This window comes from Narcine bancroftii, chromosome 2 (assembly GCF_036971445.1).
Source record: "Narcine bancroftii isolate sNarBan1 chromosome 2, sNarBan1.hap1, whole genome shotgun sequence".
In the NCBI taxonomy this organism is placed as follows: Eukaryota; Metazoa; Chordata; class Chondrichthyes; order Torpediniformes; family Narcinidae; genus Narcine; species Narcine bancroftii.
Window position 1 is genome coordinate 57,613,251 of NC_091470.1, and position 19,511 is coordinate 57,632,761.

Consider the following 19,511-nt stretch of genomic DNA (forward strand, 5'->3'; position numbering starts at 1 on the left):
AAACTGCGGACATTTGATTTAGTTATAATTTTGGCTTGTATTTTATGATGTAAGGTTCCAATATAAGAAAGGCCATTCTAAGAGGTTGGATACTTTTTTTGCGTCGATGGAGACTATTATACTGGAATTCAATTTTGATTTAGCCATATGTTCTATATTGAATAGCCTACCCAGGTTATTTGAAGTGTCCTCCTTTAACAAATCCTACCTGCTATGTAATATCAATTTAGGTACATATTGTCCCAGTCTACCAGCTAATGCCTTCACCAATATTTTATAATTTAAAAGCAAGATAGGTCAATATGATGAGATTTTTAATGGGTCCTTGATTTTTTTTAGGCAACACTGAGTCTCCACTGCCCGGTTTAATACTTCCATTATAAGAGGTATCAACAAATCTTTAAAATATCTTTCGGACTCAGCCAGAAACCCATCCTCCCCCAGAGACCTAATAGCCTGCAGAATGCTCAGAGCCTTTTCAATGTCTTCTCTTGTAAAAGGGTCATCTAACTCTGTTCCCTCACCTCTAAGTTTGGAAGCTCAATGCTCACTAGGAGCTTGTCCATCTCATTACAAAACTATATAAATCAGAATTATTAGGAAATGATATAGTATTGTCTAAAAATATCACTAATCTCTTTTTGGTTGTATGTTAAAATATCAGCTTCTGTTTTAATTGCATTTATCATCCTTGATGATTTCACTTGCCAGGTCAAGATCCTATGTGCTTGCTCTCCTATAATATTTTTGTTTAGTTTTTAAAATGTTTGTAATGTGTTAAAGACGCTTAGAGAATCTGAGATATATTTTTTGTGAAACCAGTGGTTCTAAACCTTTTTCTTTCTTTCTTTCTTTTAAAAAAAATGTATTTTATTAATTTTTTTTATTTTTCACACTATGAACCATATTAACCAAAATACACACAAACATTTCCCTCTTCAATATACAGTGTCATTTTCTCCCCTTTTCCCCCTACCTTCCCTCCCTCCCTACCCACTAAACGTTCAACATATACAATAGAACCATTAAACAATGTCATCACACAATGAAAATAAACAAGAAAATTGTGTCATCTACTTTTACACACTGGGTCAGTTCATTTCGTCTTCTTCTCATTCTGTCATTTTAGGGGGTGGAGGTCCGCAGTAGGCCCTCTCTGTTGTGTTCCATCATAATAAATCTTTTTTGCGCTTCATCCAGTTTGAGGCCTAATTCTTTACTTCTTATATTACTTAGAAGAAGGATTTTTCCACTTTCTCACACACTCAGATGGCATGTACTGTTGTTCCCATTTCCTTCTTACAGAGAAAACATCTAACTTTTGGGGCATGATATATAGCCTATGAAACCAATTATATTGTATCATGCTTTTGTATTTCTCATAGTTCCGGAGCATAGCTTTTCCCATATTTCATTTTTTATCTTTATGTTTAGATCTTGTTCCCACTTTTGTTTGGGTTTACAGCTTATTTCATCGTTCTCTTTCTCTTGCAGCTTGATGTACATGTTTGTTATAAATCTTTTAATTATCATTCTGTCTGGAATCACATATTCAAATCTACTTCCTTCTGGTAATCTCAGCCTGCTTCCCAATTTGTCCTTTAAGTAGGTTTTCAGTTGGTGGTATGCAAACATTGTGCCATGAGTTATACCATATTTGTACTTCATTTGATCTCTTTTCTCTCCCATTCTCTAAAGGTAAGGTTATCTATTGTGAAAGGGATTAGTTGGTAATTTGTTTTTTTCCTTTCTACGTGAATCTTCTTCCAAATGTTAAGCAGATGGTGCAGTACTGGTGAACTTCTATGTTGCACCAGTTTTTCATCCAACTTATAAAATATATGTTCTGGTACCTTCTCCCCTATTTTATCTAGCTCTAACCCGGTCTAATCTGGTTTTTCCCTTGTTTGATAAAAATCTGATAGATATCTTAATTGTGCTGCTCTATAATAATTCTTAAAGTTTGGTATCTGTAAGCCCCCTTGTTTGTACCATTCTGTTAATTTATCTAGCACTATCCTCGGTTTCCCCCCCTTTCCATAAGAATTTCCTTATTATTTTCTTTAGCTCATTGAAGAATTTCTCTGAAATAGGTATTGTATCTTTGGGAAGGTATTCATTTTAATGCAATTTACCCTTCCTATCAGTGGTAAATCTTTCCAAGTCATCTTGTAATTTCTTCATTAATGGCTGATAATTTAATTTGTATAGATGGCCTAGATTATTATCTAGTCTAATACCTAGGTATCAAATTGCTTGTGTTTGCCATTTAAATGGTGATTCTTTCTTAAACTTTGAAATCCGCATTATTCATTGGCATCGCTTCACTTTTATTTGCGTTGATCTTGTACCCAATACTTCTCCATATTTCCTTCAATTTCTTATGTAATTTTTATTGATAATTCTGGTTCTGTTAAGTATACCATGACGTCATCTGCAAATAGACTGATTTTATATTCCCCTTTTATTTTATTTTCTGTTCTTATCAGTTCTGCCAAGGATTCTATAGCTAGAGGGAGATAGTGGACATCCCTGCCTAGTTGACCTGTTTAATTTAAATTGGTTCGATACATATCCATTTACTGTCACCTTCGCCAATGGTCCCTTATATAATGCTTTAGTCCAATTAATATATTTTTTTCTGGTAGGTTGAACCTCTAATACTTTGAATAAATAATTCCATTCTACCCTGTCAAAGGCTTTCTCTGCGTCTTATTTCCTTGTACTGCATGGATTAAGTTAATGAACTTACAGATATTGTCCGTTGTTAGTCTTTTCTTAATAAATCCTGTTTGATCTAGTTTTACTAGATGCATCTGTCCAGCTCCTTTGCATGGCCACACCCTAAAATGCTTTGTCTTAACTGCACAGACCTGTTTATTGTCTGGAGACTAAACAGATATACACCACCCCCACCCCCCACACTTGTTTACTGCTTCTACTAGATTATCAAATTGTTGACCAGCAAACAAGGTAGCATAAATACAGTAATTTTGATGATCATATTCAATTTATTTTGTAAATTCCCATGGAACTATGCTTTACTATTAACAACAGCATCAGAGAGGGAAAAAAAAATCATGCTGCTGTCATTGTGTTCAATTTAGTTAACCACGACATTCTGAACGTTTTGAGCATCGAAATAAGATTTAATAAACTGCAACTTTACGGAGTTTTGCACAGTCATATTTTGCTTCCATACAAATAGAGAACATTCAAATCAAGCTGAGGGCACCAGATTTATTTATATAGCCCAAAAAATGTGGAACTAATCAGTAGATAATGTCAAATGTTAAAACAGGAAAAATTCATTCAACTGCATTAATCAATACCATTTCAATCTGGAATAAGGTGCAATATTATACTAAATCATAATATTTAAACACAGTCAATCTTGCAAGAAACATGGAATACATGTTGTTAAGTTTAAGAAAATTGATACAGAATTTGATTTTGTGCAATTCAACTTTGCAGATTAATTCAGCTAAAAATAAGTTAAACAGCAGCCAGTACCATTTCCATTGTAGATGCAAATGGAAGTCAAGATCATTCAAAAGCAAAGCCACAAATGGGGTTATTGTGCAGGAAAAATGTCTTTAGAGATGCTGAAAACATCAGATGAATTATCAACATTCAGGTGCTTGGATAACTGGTCAAGTTTCTCCTTGGTTACTGTCATGAAGAAAAAGTCGTGGCTTGTTCAGAAGCTGAAGTACAAAAATTCTTCATTAATAATATATAAAGGTTTTTAGAAAACAACAATGCGTCACTTCTTAATAAAGTTGATTGTACCTGCTCGATTCTGGTACCTGGATCTTGCTTCAGCCCTCTCCTCTGCATCGAAGTACCAGACTGTTATGGCATATCTATAATACAATTAATTTAGATTCAAAATTTATTTAAAAAAAAAATCCTCTGTGTTTCTGGCAGAGTTTAAAGAAAACATTGAAATTCTTACCAGGTGATGATTCAGGAGACCTTTAAAATAGCTGCTTGGTTTTCCTATCAATTTTTAAATTTATTATGGGTCAGGATCAGAAATAGCCTTACACTCTTTCAGCTACACTCGTGTAGCAGTCATTACCATTTCAGAGCACAAATCTTCAGGTATTCATTATCTTTGGAGATGTTGTTAAAAAGGCCTGAATTTATTTTGTATGCAAGAGATCAGATTAGGTTCTTTTTAGAAACAAATGTAGGATCAGTCCAAAGTAAATTTACATTATGGGATGCTTTAAAAGCATATTTACAGAGTCAAATTATTAGTTACACAGCAAAAGTGAAGAAGCGATATAAAGCAGAACTTCAAGATTTAGAAAAAGAAATTAAGTATTGGAGAAGACATGTCATAAAAATGCAACAGAAGAAAATAAGATATAGTTAACTAAATTGAAGCTGTTATAATACAAAGCAAACTTATAATTATGAAAGAATGATCAAGATCGAAACAGCGTTATTATGAGTTGGGTGAAAGAGCACAAAGTTTTAGCGTGGCAGTTGAAGACTGAACAAGTTTCTAGAACGATTAATGCAGTTTGGAGAAGTTCAGGAATTACTTATAAACCACAGAAGATTAATGATGAATTTCATACTTAACAAAAAATAAATCGGGATTTCTATACATCTGAAGGGACTGCTGATGAGCAGATTGATTCTTTTTTGTAAAATTTGGATTTACCTTTATTGGAGGAAGGGGATATTAAGATGTTAGAGGGTTAATTTACTGATTTGGAACTTAAGGAGGCATTAAAATCTATGCCAAGTGGAAAATCACCTGGAGAAGATGGTTGTACAACAGAATTTTATAAAAAATTTCATGAGTTGTTATTTCCAGTGTATACGGAAGTACTTAAACAAGCCACTGATACAGGTTTATTTCCAGAGTCATTCCCAAGAGCATTGATAACGGTTATACCAAAAAAAAGACAGAGATCCATTAAAAGTTGCATTGTATAGACCTATATCTTTACTGAATGTAAACTATAAAATTTTGGCTAATTTTTTGCCAAAATTAGTACATGTGGATCAAGCATGATGTATTAAAAACAGGTATTCAGAGGATAATATTACTAAATTAATTATTATAATTAATGCTTCAAGACAGCAACTCGACCAAACAATGGTACTAGCGCTACTCGCGGAAAAGGCCTTCAACCGTGTAGAGTAGAATTTTTTATTCAAAATGTTAGAAAGATTTAAATTTGGACCACTCTTTATTGGTAGGGCATTATATACTAATCCTTCTGCTCGGATGGTGATGAATGGGCAGGCAGCCTTATTTGCATTAGTTATAGAACCATTAGTCCAAATTATTAGGCAAGAATTGAATATTAAAGGAATTACAATTGGTTGGCATGAGTATAAAAATCAATTTATTTGCTGATGATGTGTTTGATATATTTGTCTCAACCTAAAAACTGTTTAGAACCATTACAGGATTTGTTGAAACAACATGGAGTAATGTCAGGTTATAAAGTAAATTGAGATAAAATTGAGATATTACCAATATCAGATGGAGATTATTCAGATTGTAAGCATCTTACAAAGTTTAAATGGACAAATAAAATTAAGTATTTGGGTATAATTGTGCATAAGGACTACCAAAATTTGTATAGTTTAAGTTTGATTTAAATAGATGGAAGGCTCTACCATTAACATTGATTGGATGGGTAAATTGTATTAAAATGAATATATATCCTCGTATTCAATATTTGTTTCAATCTATTCCGAGTGCTATACCAGGATGTTTTTTAAGGAATTAAATAAAGTAGTACGTTGGTTTTTATGGAAAGGTAAGCTATCCAGAGTATCTATGCAAAAATTGACACAGATATGACTTAGGAGATCTTCAGCTACCACATTTTCAAAATTATTATCAAGCAGTGTAATTAAAGCTTATTAATAGACTGTTTGATATTGACCAGTCTCTGTTGTGGGCAAAAGTGGAGGTGGATCAGATACAGGAAGGATCAAAATATCACTTTATATGCAAATGGAATCCTTTGCTTTTGCAACAATATAAATTGCCTGTATTGAAACATTTGATAGGGATATGGCATAAGTGGAATCAACTTATAGGATTGAGAGGTGATTTCAGCTAAAACTCCATTATATCAGAATCAGTTCATTCCATTTTCTATGCATAACCCTTATTTGAGGGATTAGGATTCAAAAGGATTGATATTGGTGGAAGATTGTTTTGAAGTAGGTTCATTTCTTTCATTTAATAGATTTAGAGAGAAGTTTGGCATATTAAAAAACACTTTATTTGCTTATTATCAAGTATGTGATTTGTTATTAAAAAGTTTTGGTCGAGATTTAATACTACTGGGTCAAACGAAATTTGAGAAATTAATTGCTGATGAGGGGAAAAAAGGGATTATTTCTGAAATGTATTTGTTATTACAGAAAAAGAGATAAATGGGAGAAGGATTTATTTATTCCTATATCTGTGGAAGAATGGTCTGGATGGTGTCACAAAATTAATTCATATACATTATAATTTAGTTAATTATAACTCCTGAAAAATTGTAAAGATATGGTTTTAGTGAGTCAGATATGTGCTTCCGATGTAGGACTGTACAAAGGTTAAGCCCTTTTGGGAAAAAGTAATTAAATTTTTGTGGGACATTCCAAATAGATTTATATCTGGATCTGTGGGTTATATGAAGAATATTATGATTAATTTGCAATTGGAAAAACCTCAAATTGCACTTATACGATTAAGATTGGCTGTAGCTAGAAAATGTATTGCTGTAACTTGGAAAAATAATGTTGAATTGAGTATACAAAGATGGCATAATGAAATTCAATCATATATGTATTTAGAAAAGATAACGCATAGTTTGCGAAATAATTATACATCTGGAATGTATTGGTCTCGATGTTAAGTAAAATCTTTACCTGTGGTTAAAAATGTAAACAGTTGACATACCACACAACAGCCTGTTATGATTTTATGTATTTTTTTTAAATAAGCTTCAAGGGGGGGTGGTTGTAAGAGGTGGGGTTGGGGGTAGTTTTAGCTTTTACATACTTGTATTTTGTAAAACTTCAAATTTTTCCAAAAAAACCCCCCCACAAATCATGAAATTACATAATATCAAGAGCAGTATTATCATTGTGTGACATTTCCTTTCCTATCTAGAACCCAAATTCTTTGCAAGTAAATATCAGCTTGCACGAAACCACTGAGATTTCTTTGTATAGGGAACAAACTTTATGATTCAGATGATGAACTTTCATTGCCCTGGAACATGTACTGCTGAATTCTAGTACACGTTTGAAAGAGGAACTCTGCCAGTTTTTCTGTTGTTGAATAAACGATACAATCATAGACACACTCTAGAATTTGCTACTGCAAGCACTCTTACCTCAGAGTTGAATTTGGGATTCCAGATCTCAAACACATCATCTGGAAGGTGAGATGCTCAGTGAGGTAGCACTAAAATATTACATGCGATTTTTTTTTCATCACTTTAAACAAAAGACAGAGTTCTCCAAGTGTTCTGGATAGAATCTCTCCAATATCAACTTACTTCATGCTGTTTATGCAAAGTTTGCTAATACAAGTGTCTGTACTTTCAAATAAATGTCTTACCCATGAATTACGTAAAAAACCAAAGGCATTCTTCAATTGTTAATGATCTACACATTTTTTTTAGTGAAAAGCCTGAAATTGTGACCAATATTGTAACAGGACCCTGATTACATTTGATTTCAACAGGTTTGGTATCTTTTCAGTGTGTATACATTTTTGCTTTCACAAACAATGAAGAATCTCTTTTATAACAGATTTAATGTCATTACATGCAAACTAGATTGCCAGATATAAATTAAGACTAATGCTGCTCATTTAAACTCTACTTCAAGATTAAAGTTCTCCACAATGACAACAATTGGATAAATAGTATTTTTGGATACAAAGAAACTTTGTATGCTCATTACAGTTAGCTACAAAGAATTGCAACCAGGGACATACCTGACAGAATATGTTGGTTGTACTTCATGGGGATTTCTTCGATCGGACCAGAACATCAATAATCTATCAAATACAGGCTCCACATCAACCACATAAGACTTTCCTTCTGGAGCTATTCGAAGAATACCACCATCAACCTAAAAAGTGCAAAGAACAAACTTTATAAGAGTCATATGATCTGGATAGAAAATAATACCTAAATATAATTTGTGTGAACTTTTAGGACTACTGATCCAATATCAATAAACAGTCTAAAGTCAAAGATCAAGTCAATGTGAAACAAACTTATAACAGATGCTGTTGAGCAGAACACTTGTTCAATACAGTATATATTAGGACTAAAGATGTCCTCAAAGCATAAAATGACATTGAATAGCTTCTTCCAGCAGAAGTATCCAGCACCAATAGTGTGGTAATTAAAACAGTGCCAATATGCAGGTTTTTATGTTTTTCAAAAATCTCTTTTGATTATTAAAATATGATGATTTTTGGGTCAAGCATAATACATGTCATGGTGCCTGGACAACACAAATTACAAAGTTCAAAACATTTACAGGTTCAGAACTCATTATTTGCTAAGTGAGCTGCAGACTGGCAAGACCACTTCATTAAATCAGATGGTCAAAGTATTCAGCAGAGAGAAGACACTGCAGATGCTGGAATCTGGAACAAAAGCAGTGAGTGTGAAATAAGCAGCTACTGAGAAGAATTCTGTGAAAATGTTTCCTGGGTTCATAGAAAAGTTGGAGAATGCCCAACATGCATGGTTCATACGTTTCACTTTGAAAGTTGCAATTGTATAGAGCCACAAGTATTACTTTACAGACTTTTTAAAAAGTCCAGTTATTCTGGCCACCCATGAAGAAGTCATTATGAAAGTCGATTCAGGTCAGCAAATGAGTGCAAATGCTTAACATAATTTTTTCAACTGTTCAGTAACCAATTAGCAGAGATGAGAGGCCAGCACTTGAAAGTCTCCCACAATGAACTAAAGATTGCACCTCTTTAATCCAATGATGTTGGGACCTGGCCATAACCACAGAAAATGCAGAACTCCAAGGGAACCCCCTATGTAAACAGATCAAAAGGTAGAACAAAGCTTAAAAAAGGAAATAATACAGTGGGGCAATATGGTTAGCACAACGCCTTTACAGCACCAACGATCTGGGCCAGAGTTCGAGTCCTGTGCTGTCTGTAAGAGGTTCAAACTTGCCGGACCATGGGAGCTATCAGACCACAGAGCACCAGGTAAGAGAGGTATAAACCTGTATTTCATTTATCAAAACTCATCTTCTGAAATGAACCTATGGGCTAATAAACAGAAGCTATAGATTTTCATAATGTTGTGCTATCCCTCTTTGTATTATTCAGGAAGCTGTGTATTCCTTGATCTTCATTTACACTAGTCTGAAAGTACCTACAATGTGATGTAAAGGAGTGATTGCACCGCAAGGTTTATAGCACCATGATGGAAACCAGAAGTTAAACAGAAAATATTAGAGGAAATTAATGGGGTTTAACCAAATCTTATTAATCCATGACTACGTGTTGGTATTCCAATACGTCATCACCTTAAAATTATTTCATCAAATAATGCAAATTAAAAATATATCCAAATGAAGTTTCCACAGCTTTCAAGCTTTTCTTCAAAAAACAGCTACTGTACAACTCTGATTATCCAAAATGGTTGGATAACTGGTCATTTAAAAAAAAACAGCCCAGTACCAACAGCAAATTACTCCTATCGATGTTTAAACAACAACAAAGGGAAGGGTTTTTAAGCATTAATTCTCACCAAAAAAAATGCTGGGCACTGCCAATCCCCGACACATCCCCAATGCTGCCATCGATCACCAAGGCCATTCAACTGCCGCTATCAATCCCCAACATGTCCCCACCTCTGCCACTGATCCCCAGGGAGGCTTCCCAGGCCAGCTAGACACTCAATGGAAAGTCGGCAGGCTCCTATCACCCCGTGGGCTCATTCCAGCAGGGGCTGATCCAGCTTCGCATATTAATTCTCAATGTTGGGGGGGGGCGAGGAAAGGAGAGCAACCATTTTCAGCTAAGCAGCACCCAAAACCCTATAGCCCTCTCACATTGCATATATTTGAACTGTGTAAGAGTGAGACAACCACATCTGCACCATCTGCCTACACCAGATTTCCTGCCACCCGGCCAGTGCGTGTGTGGTAGACCGAGAGGAAGGTTCAGACTTAGGAGGTCCAGTGACCAGAGCTTCCGATGTTGGGAATCCTGACTCAAAACCCTCCCCTCGACCTGCACCGGAGCTCCCAACATGTGTTAAGCCAAGGGGGGGTTCAGAGTCAGCATCAGAGCTCCTGTGGAGGCCAAGGAGAGGGTTCTGACTGAGCGCCTTCGGGCAGTGGAACCTCTCCTTGCCTAGCGTGATGATGTAGCCATCATGGAGCTCATACCCTGTCAGGTGCTTGTTCACATCCAGGCTGAGATCCTCCTCAAAGTTGACAGAGGTGTAACAGCATTTCCTATCTGTCAATCATGTTAACCAAATCACCCATCCAATCCTATGAATTCTTATAACACCAAGATGCATCTTTTTAAAAGGTAAAAGGACAAATAATTAAATCCATCAGGTCTTGCTTATTTATTCTGTTAGCTTCAACCTTAAAAATCTCCAACAGTTTTATCAAATATGATTCCCCTTGCATGTTGCCCATCAGGATAAGGGATTCTTCCGATCACTTGCGGCTGGGAGATAGTGGCACGCAGTTTGAGAGGGAAGTTGGAGAGAAAAGTCAATTGGGGTAGGTAAAAGAAATGGAGAGAGGGGAGGGAGTTACCTGAACCTAAGAAAACCGTCATTCTATTTTCATGTCAGATTAATTTTTTTTTCAACTTGTGATGTCATTTCTGGGTCCAAAAAAATTCGGATAACTGAGGATTTTGAATAATTGGAGTTGTACTGTACTTGCATGATATTGATATAGGTGATGAAATCAGTAGAATTGAAAATGTTTTGCATTTAGTGATGGGAAACAAAGTAATTCCACAACTATGCTGTCATTAAAGTGGGTCTAAATAAGTTCATACCTTTGCATCCCAGTTTTTATTCAGATAATAAATACACGTCACACAACGCCCATCACCAGTTGGGTTATCAACATGTCGAACATACCGTGTTCCATTGCCTGGGTAACAGGCCACCATTGCCTAAAAAGAGGAAAACAACAGTTACAACAATTTCCATTATCAGTTTTAACTTAACAGATAATAACATCCCATTGCTGCTGAACCAATAATCAGAGACATGATAGGAAGCCAAATTTAATTAACTAAATCTAGAATATATAGTTGGCACCATGAAACTCCCAGATAGCCCTAAATAGCCATTGAATTTAGTGATGTCTTTTATAGACATTTTTAAATATGGCCTATGTATTTTCTGACCCAAGGATTCCTGTTTGACTGTACTGCTCTCTCAAATGAGCTCAGTTTTGCGATTGGCAATGAATACTGGCATTGTAAATACAGATTAAAGAAAATACATTCTTTACCAACACACACATTTTTCAGTATTTTTAAGAGAGGCAGGCCTCAAATACTTCTAGTTCTCTCTCTAGTATTCATCTTTGCTGCCACAATGTCCAGTTAGAAGTTAATAAATTTTAAAAAAAAAGTGGGGGGTGGTGCTCAAGTCTTATTCCAGCACTCTTTACAAAGATAGTTGCACCTGCCCTGGCATCCTTTACCTCAAACTGCCACTCGCTTTCCAAAAGCCAAGGTTAAGAGTACCAAATAGTTCAGTAAGTTAACTTTCCCACTATATTCCAACCACAATGACGCAGGAACCTCAGTTCTCTTCAGGAGTGCTCATGGAAATTCTTTCTTCCATTAAGTATGCTTCCTGGTTGCAACTTCATTCTTTTTTTTTTATTTTTTTTTTCACACCATAAATCACATTAGCCATGATATACACTTTTTCTTTTTCACACATATACAGTGACTTTTTCTCCCCCCCTCCCTCCTCCCAAGCCACCCCCCCACCCCCCTCTCATCCATATACAGTGACTTTTTCTCCCCCCCCCTCCTCCCAAGCCACCCCCCACCCCCACCTCCCTAGGTTGCAACTTCATTCTTGATGCAAATTAAAACCCAAGTATCAATTGCACAGCGCCCAGTCATCTATATATATGCAAATCATCTCCAATGGAATATCCAATTCAAAGTTGCTTTAATAGAATGAATGGTAGAAAGTGCCAATAATTTTACACTTTATGTAAATAGTGTATTGTGGTGGCACACATCTCTCTCGTGGTGAACTGGCCCTACTTCTATCGTCAGGGCAGCCGCAGGAAGATGGCGCTGTCGGGGGACTTCAGTGCCTTGTGGCTTAGGCCAAAGCGCACGCCTCAGGCAAACATGATGACATCACCACCAGCACGGGGCGGAGCTCAACTGAAACCCCTTGTGGTATGTTTCAGAGTTAGTAGCTACTGCTACAGTATCACAAAAACAATTGCTTTATGGTTTAATTGTTATATACACATTGAATTGATTACTTTTGCTCTGCTTGTTTTCGAACAATACAAATCATTTCTCTTTAAGGAACAAGATAATCCTGGAAGAGATCTGCAGTATTGTGTCCTCAGCAACAGAAATTAAATCATGAAACAACTGAGTCAAACTAATGATAATTAAAGAACTGAATTTCCTTGTATTAAAATACTATTTAGAGGTTTCCTGTAATTGATGCTGAAATCTCATTTTTTACTAACCTCAGTAACATAATAATAAAAATATTTTTTATCCACCATTGATAAGACTAAAGTCATCACAATCAGTTCTGCCTCATTCAAATAACCTACTTCAGAATAGTTATGACAAACCAGCAGTTGTTCAAATATTTTTGCTGCCACTTAGTAATAATGTAGTTTGCAACAAGTGACTTCAAAGACAACTTGAAACATAATCCTCATTTCCAGCAACTACTAAGTTCCATCTGCTTGTTTCCTGCCTCTGTACACAGGAAAACAGGAGCATTCAAATGGGATGCAAGAAAAATGTATACTAGGAAGTGGCAAGTCATTGAACATCTGCTTCAGTTTCTAAGATTTAAACAGAACGTACCCAACAGTAGCAATCCCTAAAGGCACAATCTGTTCAATGCTACAAAACTATTGTTTTGATGCAAATATTTTTAAAAATTCACACATCTTGGATGCTTTGAGTTAATAGCTTATAGGTGGGTGAAACATTTATAAACTTTGAGAAACAAATAATTCATTTTTGAATTGAAGAAAATGAATTTCAAGAAATATAATTTTAAAAAGGAGACCTTCAGAAATTTGAATTGAAATAGGATCCTACGCACAGTTGTTTTCAATAATTGCTTATATGCAAGATGTGCAGTCATGTATTGCTCTACCCAATTCATTCTTGTATTCCTAGATGAATGTCAGAGTTGCAAATGGTTAGCTTTTCTTCCACTATTTGTAGACCAAAGAAGAAATAACTTGTTTAGGTATTTTCTACCTTCACTAAAAAAAACTACGAGTCTATGTCAACAACCTCAAGTGAGATTGTAATGATCTGAAAAATGCAACAATTAAGAACTTTCATCCTAAAAAACTGACTAGTCAATATTTAGATTATACTTTTGTTTTTCATTACTAAGCAGAGACAAATTCTACCTAGTAGATCATACATTCTGGTAAAATCAAATTGTAGCATTTAATTTTAATACATATTGTATATAATTTAAAAAATCTTTTAATCTGAATGTCAATCTGCACATGGTTATGTTTGGATGCCCATCAATATTTGTTAATCAGAAGTATTCATATTACCAAAGCATTTCGGTTAGAAGTCAGTGACAAACTTCGGAAAATTTTAAAATCTTATTTGGTAACTCAGACCAAGGTTTTGAAAGTCATATTAAATCTCTTTAACTACTCTCCAAGATGGGTTTGCTCGTTGTTCCAAGGGGGTTGAAAAATATCTCAAAACTTGAAGCAAGAGCAGGAGTTGAAGGAATGCTCAGACAAGCAAGAACAAGAAGGGACAGGTGAATGATCACAATGAGATGAAGTGACTGGTTGGGACTGGCGTTGATAGAGGGGTCAGTGGCGACAAGGGTTAGCGATGGAGACGTTGGAAGCTCGGGTCTTTCGGCAGCAGAGACCAGGATGCAAACCCATGTGGGAGGCATCAGGAACTTTAACTGTGGGCAGGCCAGGTGGCCAGGACCAAGGTGGGTATTGGCATCAGAGGCATTGGGAAATCCAGTCTGTAGGCAGCTGGGGTCGAGTTGGAAACCCGCTTCCAAAAGGTCGGTGATGGTGGGCATTTGTAGTCTGGAAGGTTGGTGATATTTGTATTTGCCATTTGCAAACACTGCCTCATATTGCTTACTGTTTAAGAAAAAATAATTTAAATTAGACTCCACCACGCTCGTACCGGAAGTTGACACCATTCTGCTTCTGGTTCATAACTACAGAGTTCTGAGATTTCCGAGTGCTCCCCAGAAGGATTCTACAAGCAAAAAAGTTTGGGAAGCCCTGATGTAGACAGATAATTTTTTTTTAAATAATGGAAAGTTTGTGTTGCTGCATTAGGGAATTTCAATTTCCCCAATTTTGACTGGGATATCCTTAGTGCCAGAGGTTTAGATGGAGCAGTCCAGGAGAGTTTCTTGAAACATAGACCAACCCTGAGAGTAGCCATACTAAACCTTGTATTGGCAAATAAGCCTGGGCAAGTGATCATAGTTTCAGTGGGAGATATTTTGGGAATAGCAAAATCACTCTTCCTTAACTGTCAAGAGTGTTATAGGCAAGGACAAGCTTGGGCCATGTACTGAATTGGGAGAGGCAAAATTGTGACACAATTAGAGTGGAGCTAGGGAGAATTAATTATAATCAGCCATTATTGGGCAAACCCACAACTGAAATATAGCAGTTGTTTAAGTCTAACAACACAAGGACCACCAGGTTTCAATGCAAAAGAAGGACAAGGATGGCAAGGCAAGTCAACATTGGATGATGAGAGAAGTCAAGAAATTAGTCAATAAAGAGGAGCATGCAAGGTTCAGGGAACTACGATTAGACAGGACCCTGGAGGAATACAAAGATACCATGCAGGGCATTAGGAAGGCTAAAACAGTATATGAAATATCCTTGGCAAGCAGATTAAAGAGAATTCCAAGGAACTTTATGCTTGCATTAAAAGCAAGAGGATGACTAGGGAGAGGATAGGACCACTCAAGAACAAAGGAGGAAATTTATGCTTGGAGTCAGAGGAAGTGATCAAGGTATAAACAAGTATTTTGCATCAGTGTTTACAAGGAGAAGGACATGGACAGTGAATGGAAAATAATGTGGAGTCCCCTGGACCCAACAGGATAGATCCCCAGTTTTTGAAAGAAGCAAGTGAAGAGATTGTTGGGGCCTGGACAAAGATCTTTGCATCCTCACACAGAGGATTTCATTCAAGGGGAAAAAAGAATAATCTACGAAATTAGGGGGCACCAAGACTCTCATCAGTGGCAGGGCAACTATTAGAAAGGATACATGCACATTTGGAAAGTCAAGGTCAGATTGGGGACAGTCAATAGGCTTTGTGAGGAGCAGGTAATACCAATACCAATTTATTTGAGCTTTTTTGAGATGACAAAGATGGTTAATAAGGGCAAGGCAGTAACCTTTGATGAAAAAGTAGGTGGTTGAAAGTTGCAGATGAAACAAATATTGGTGGCATTGTGGAGAGGGTTATGAAGAATGCATCAGGATATACTGTACATCATTTACAGCTATAGTCAACAATATGGTAGATGGAGTGTCAGATGTTCCACTTTGGGAGTCAAATATAATGGGAATGTATAGTTAATGTTAAGGCTCTTAGAAGTTTTAATGTGCAGAGAGATCGGAGGGTCCAGGTCCACAACTCATTCAAATTGTCCTCGCAAGTAGATAGGACAGTTTAAAAAAAAGGCATGTGGTATGCTTGGCTTCATTCAGCAGGGAATACAAAAGTGTAGCTATACAAAATTTTGGTTAGGCTTCACTTGGAATACTGTATGCAATTCTGATCAACCTGCAACAAGAAGAATGTGATAGCTCTGTAAAAGAATAACTACAGGAAAGATATTGGGGCAGCACAGTTGGTTTAGCAGTTATAGTGCAAGCAATTGGGACCAGTATTTGAATCCCCCGCAGTATGTTTTTCCCATGCCTGCGTGGGTTTTCCCAGAGGGCTTCAGATTCCTTCCACTGTTCAAAACTTAGCAGAGATAATATGTTAATTGGGTATAAATTGGGCAGCATGGACTAGAGGGCCAAAATAACCTGTTACTATGTCTAAATTTAAAAATAACAATAAGATTGAAAGAGTGCAGAGAAGATTTACTAGGATGTTGCCTGGATTTTAGGAATCGAGTTACAGGGAAAGGTTAAACAGGTTAGAACTTTATTCCCTGGAGCATAGAAGAATAAGGGGAGATTTGATAGAGGTATTTAAAACTATGAAGGGCTCAGAGTAAATATAGGTAGGCTTTTCCACTGAGGGTAGGTGAAATACAAACCAGAGGACATGGATTAAGAGTGAAAGGGGAAAGATTTAGAAGGAAAATGAGGGGGAACCTCTTCACAAAGAGAGTGGTGGAAGTATGAAATGAGCTACCAAGTGAAGTGGTGAATTTGGGTTCAATTTTAATTTTTAAGAATTTGGACAGGTACATGGATTGGAGGGGCATGGAGGTGTTGTGAGTGAGGAAACAGGTTTGGAAGGTCTCAAAGGCAAGGATTATGAACACAGTTTTGATGGGGAAGGATTTTATTTACAGAAGTATAACTATGCAGCATACACACACACTTTACAGCAGCCTTGGGAAAGAAATAGTAGCAATTGATAATGAACGTGGGGAAAATAGCATGGGAACAACACACACACACACTGAACTGGTACATACAATGATGAAGGAAAAATCACTACGATGGCCCACCCCCCCTTGACTCAGTGCAGGCACAGCTCTATGCTACAGGGGAAACTAATTAAATGCTCCCAACCCTTTTAACAGTGCACATCTTACCAATAGTTTTTCCAGCACCCTTCCACATTTCTAAGACCTGGAGTAAAACAGGGTGGTCCCAAGCTGACAAAGAGCGAGAGAGAGCGAGAGAGAGAGAACAAAGAGCACATGGCACCTTTATAGTGCTGGAGGGTCCAGCCCAGATCATTCACAGGGTTAAATGGCTCAGTGCCAGGAGGGTATATGTAGTTACAACAGCCAATGGCCCAAGACCATGCACAGGCAGGGTGCAGAGTGCAGTCCAGGTAATTAACATAGTACCACTGCAAGGTGTGCACTAATGGTGGGGCGGAGCCAAACCTTGTTTGGCAGCTGGTGTGTCCTCCGACTAGGTAGGGGGCAGTGCTGTCACATGACAGCCACAACCCTTCCCAATACCGGAGGGACATGGTGGGGGTACAGGTCAGTGGGACAAGTGAGAATAATAGTTTGGCATGGACTAGAAGGGCCTGTTTCTGCTATATTGCTCTGTAGATACAGATGAGGTTTTCCGGGATGTTGCCTGGTTTAGAAGGTATGAGTAATAGGGATGTGACCAACTTCTGTTGTTTTTTCTAGAGCACAGGAGACTAAGCGAAGCCCTGATAGAGATGCATAAAATCATGCAAGGCATTTATATGGTGGATAGGCAAACTCTTTTTCCCCAGAGCAAAAGCATTACACAATAAAGTATATGCATTTAAAGAGGAAATTTAAAGTAAGACATGTGTGGCAAATATTTTACACAAATGTGTTCGGTGTCTGGAATGGGTTAGTTAGCAGGCATGGTGGTGGAAGCAGATACAACAGTAGTATTTAAGAGGATTGTGGATACTATACATGAATATAAAGGGGATGAAAGGATAGCTATCAGATGCAAGGAACAGAGATTTAGTTTGACATTGTCAGATTATATCAAAGACGTGAGCTGAAGGGCTGGTTCCTGATCTGCACTGCTCTATCATTGAAAAAACTGACCATTTCTTGTAAATAATTTATTCCACACAAAAAAAAAGCAGTATTTAGATACAGCTCAAATGCTCCAATCAAATCGTCTGTAAACAAAAAGAGCAACTTCACAGACCTGCAAATATTTAATGCCAGAAGTGTATATTTAAGTACGTGTTATCTCTCATAATACAGGTACACGATCCTTTATCCGGACATCTAAAATCCAGAAAGCTCCAAAATCCGGCAAGTGGGGAGAGAGGCGGCAGCCCGAGTCAGGCAGACGAGGGAGGTGGGGGGAGATGGCAGCACAATTCGGGTGGGCTTAAATCTGGCTTTCCAAAATCCAGAAAAATCCGAAATTCAGAACACACTGTCCCCAAGGGTTTTGGATAAAGGATCGTGTACCTATATTTGTAATGCCCAATACATATGTACTATTATCTGTGCATTACTAATATCACTGAAAACTAACTTTTACATTTAAATTTAGACATACTGCATGGTAACAGGCCATCCAGCCCATGAGTCCATGCCACCCAATTAACCTACAACCCCAGCAAACTTCCAATGGTGGAAGAAAATCAGAGCCCTCAGGGAAAACCCATGCAGACATGGGAAGAGTGTACCAACTCCTTACAGACAACACGGGATTCGAACCCAGGTCCCAATCATTGGCTTTGTGCAAACCACTACGCCAACCGTTAATTGCGTTAGTAAATAATCTACCAATTTTTAAAAAGTTAAAAATTTGGCAATCCTATTGTTTAAATAAAACAAAACAATTAATTATTGATCTTTTGCGATCAGATCCAACTCCATCCCAACATTAAAGTCTTGATGAACAATTGTCTGAAATGAATTATGTAGACATTCACAAGCAACTTTGGGGCAATTATCACTGGCTTGCCAGTGAGCCATGGATGCCAACCATGAATAAAAAAAGTTGCAATTTTATAAACTTCCTACAAAGAATTTCTTCTTCTGGGTATCTGTCCATTTGTGGGGTTTGATAAGTGCATCCTGGAGTGGCTGTACAGGCCAATCCTTGACAGGCTCTGCTTGCCACATACTTGGCAAGTGAGGTCTGGAGGGACAACAGTGACAGAAGCTCTCTTGTGGCGCTTCCTGTGGCTTTCCTCTGTTACCTCCGAGCTTTATCTCAGCAATGTCCACACCTTTTCTGATGGCATCTCTCTCCTGCGAGTAATCTTGAGCCAGATCCTCCCATGTTGATGGGGCAATGTCAGCTTTCTTGAGGCTCCTGTGCAGAATATCTTGGAACTGTAGTCACTGGCTTTCTCATTTTCAGGTAGCACTGGACAGTTGGCCATAAAAGATGCTCTTGGGTGGCAGTCTTCGATCAGGCATTCTGCCAACATGACCTGCCCAGTGCAGTTGAACGGATATCACCAAGGTTGAGACTGCTGGCAATCCAGCTCAAGAAAGGACCTCGATATTGGAGACCTTATCTCGCCAGGTGGCCTTCATCAGAGAACGTAGTTGGTCAAGCTGATGTAAGTGAATCTGATAATG

General features: G+C 37.3%; 1 protein-coding gene across 1 annotated transcript in view; it reads right to left on the reverse strand.

Moving 5' to 3' along the window:
• Window positions 1-2,991: 2,991 nt before the first annotated feature.
• egln3 (egl-9 family hypoxia-inducible factor 3) overlaps window positions 2,992-19,511 on the reverse strand; it is a 64,945-nt gene continuing 48,425 nt past the window's right edge. The window contains exons 2-5 of the mRNA XM_069916749.1: window positions 11,054-11,173; window positions 7,982-8,118; window positions 3,793-3,866; window positions 2,992-3,707 (exon numbers count right to left, since the gene is read on the reverse strand). Coding sequence (XP_069772850.1) covers window positions 3,676-3,707; window positions 3,793-3,866; window positions 7,982-8,118; window positions 11,054-11,173 — 363 coding nt within the window. The 3' untranslated portion in view covers window positions 2,992-3,675. The remainder of the gene's footprint in view (window positions 3,708-3,792; window positions 3,867-7,981; window positions 8,119-11,053; window positions 11,174-19,511) is intronic.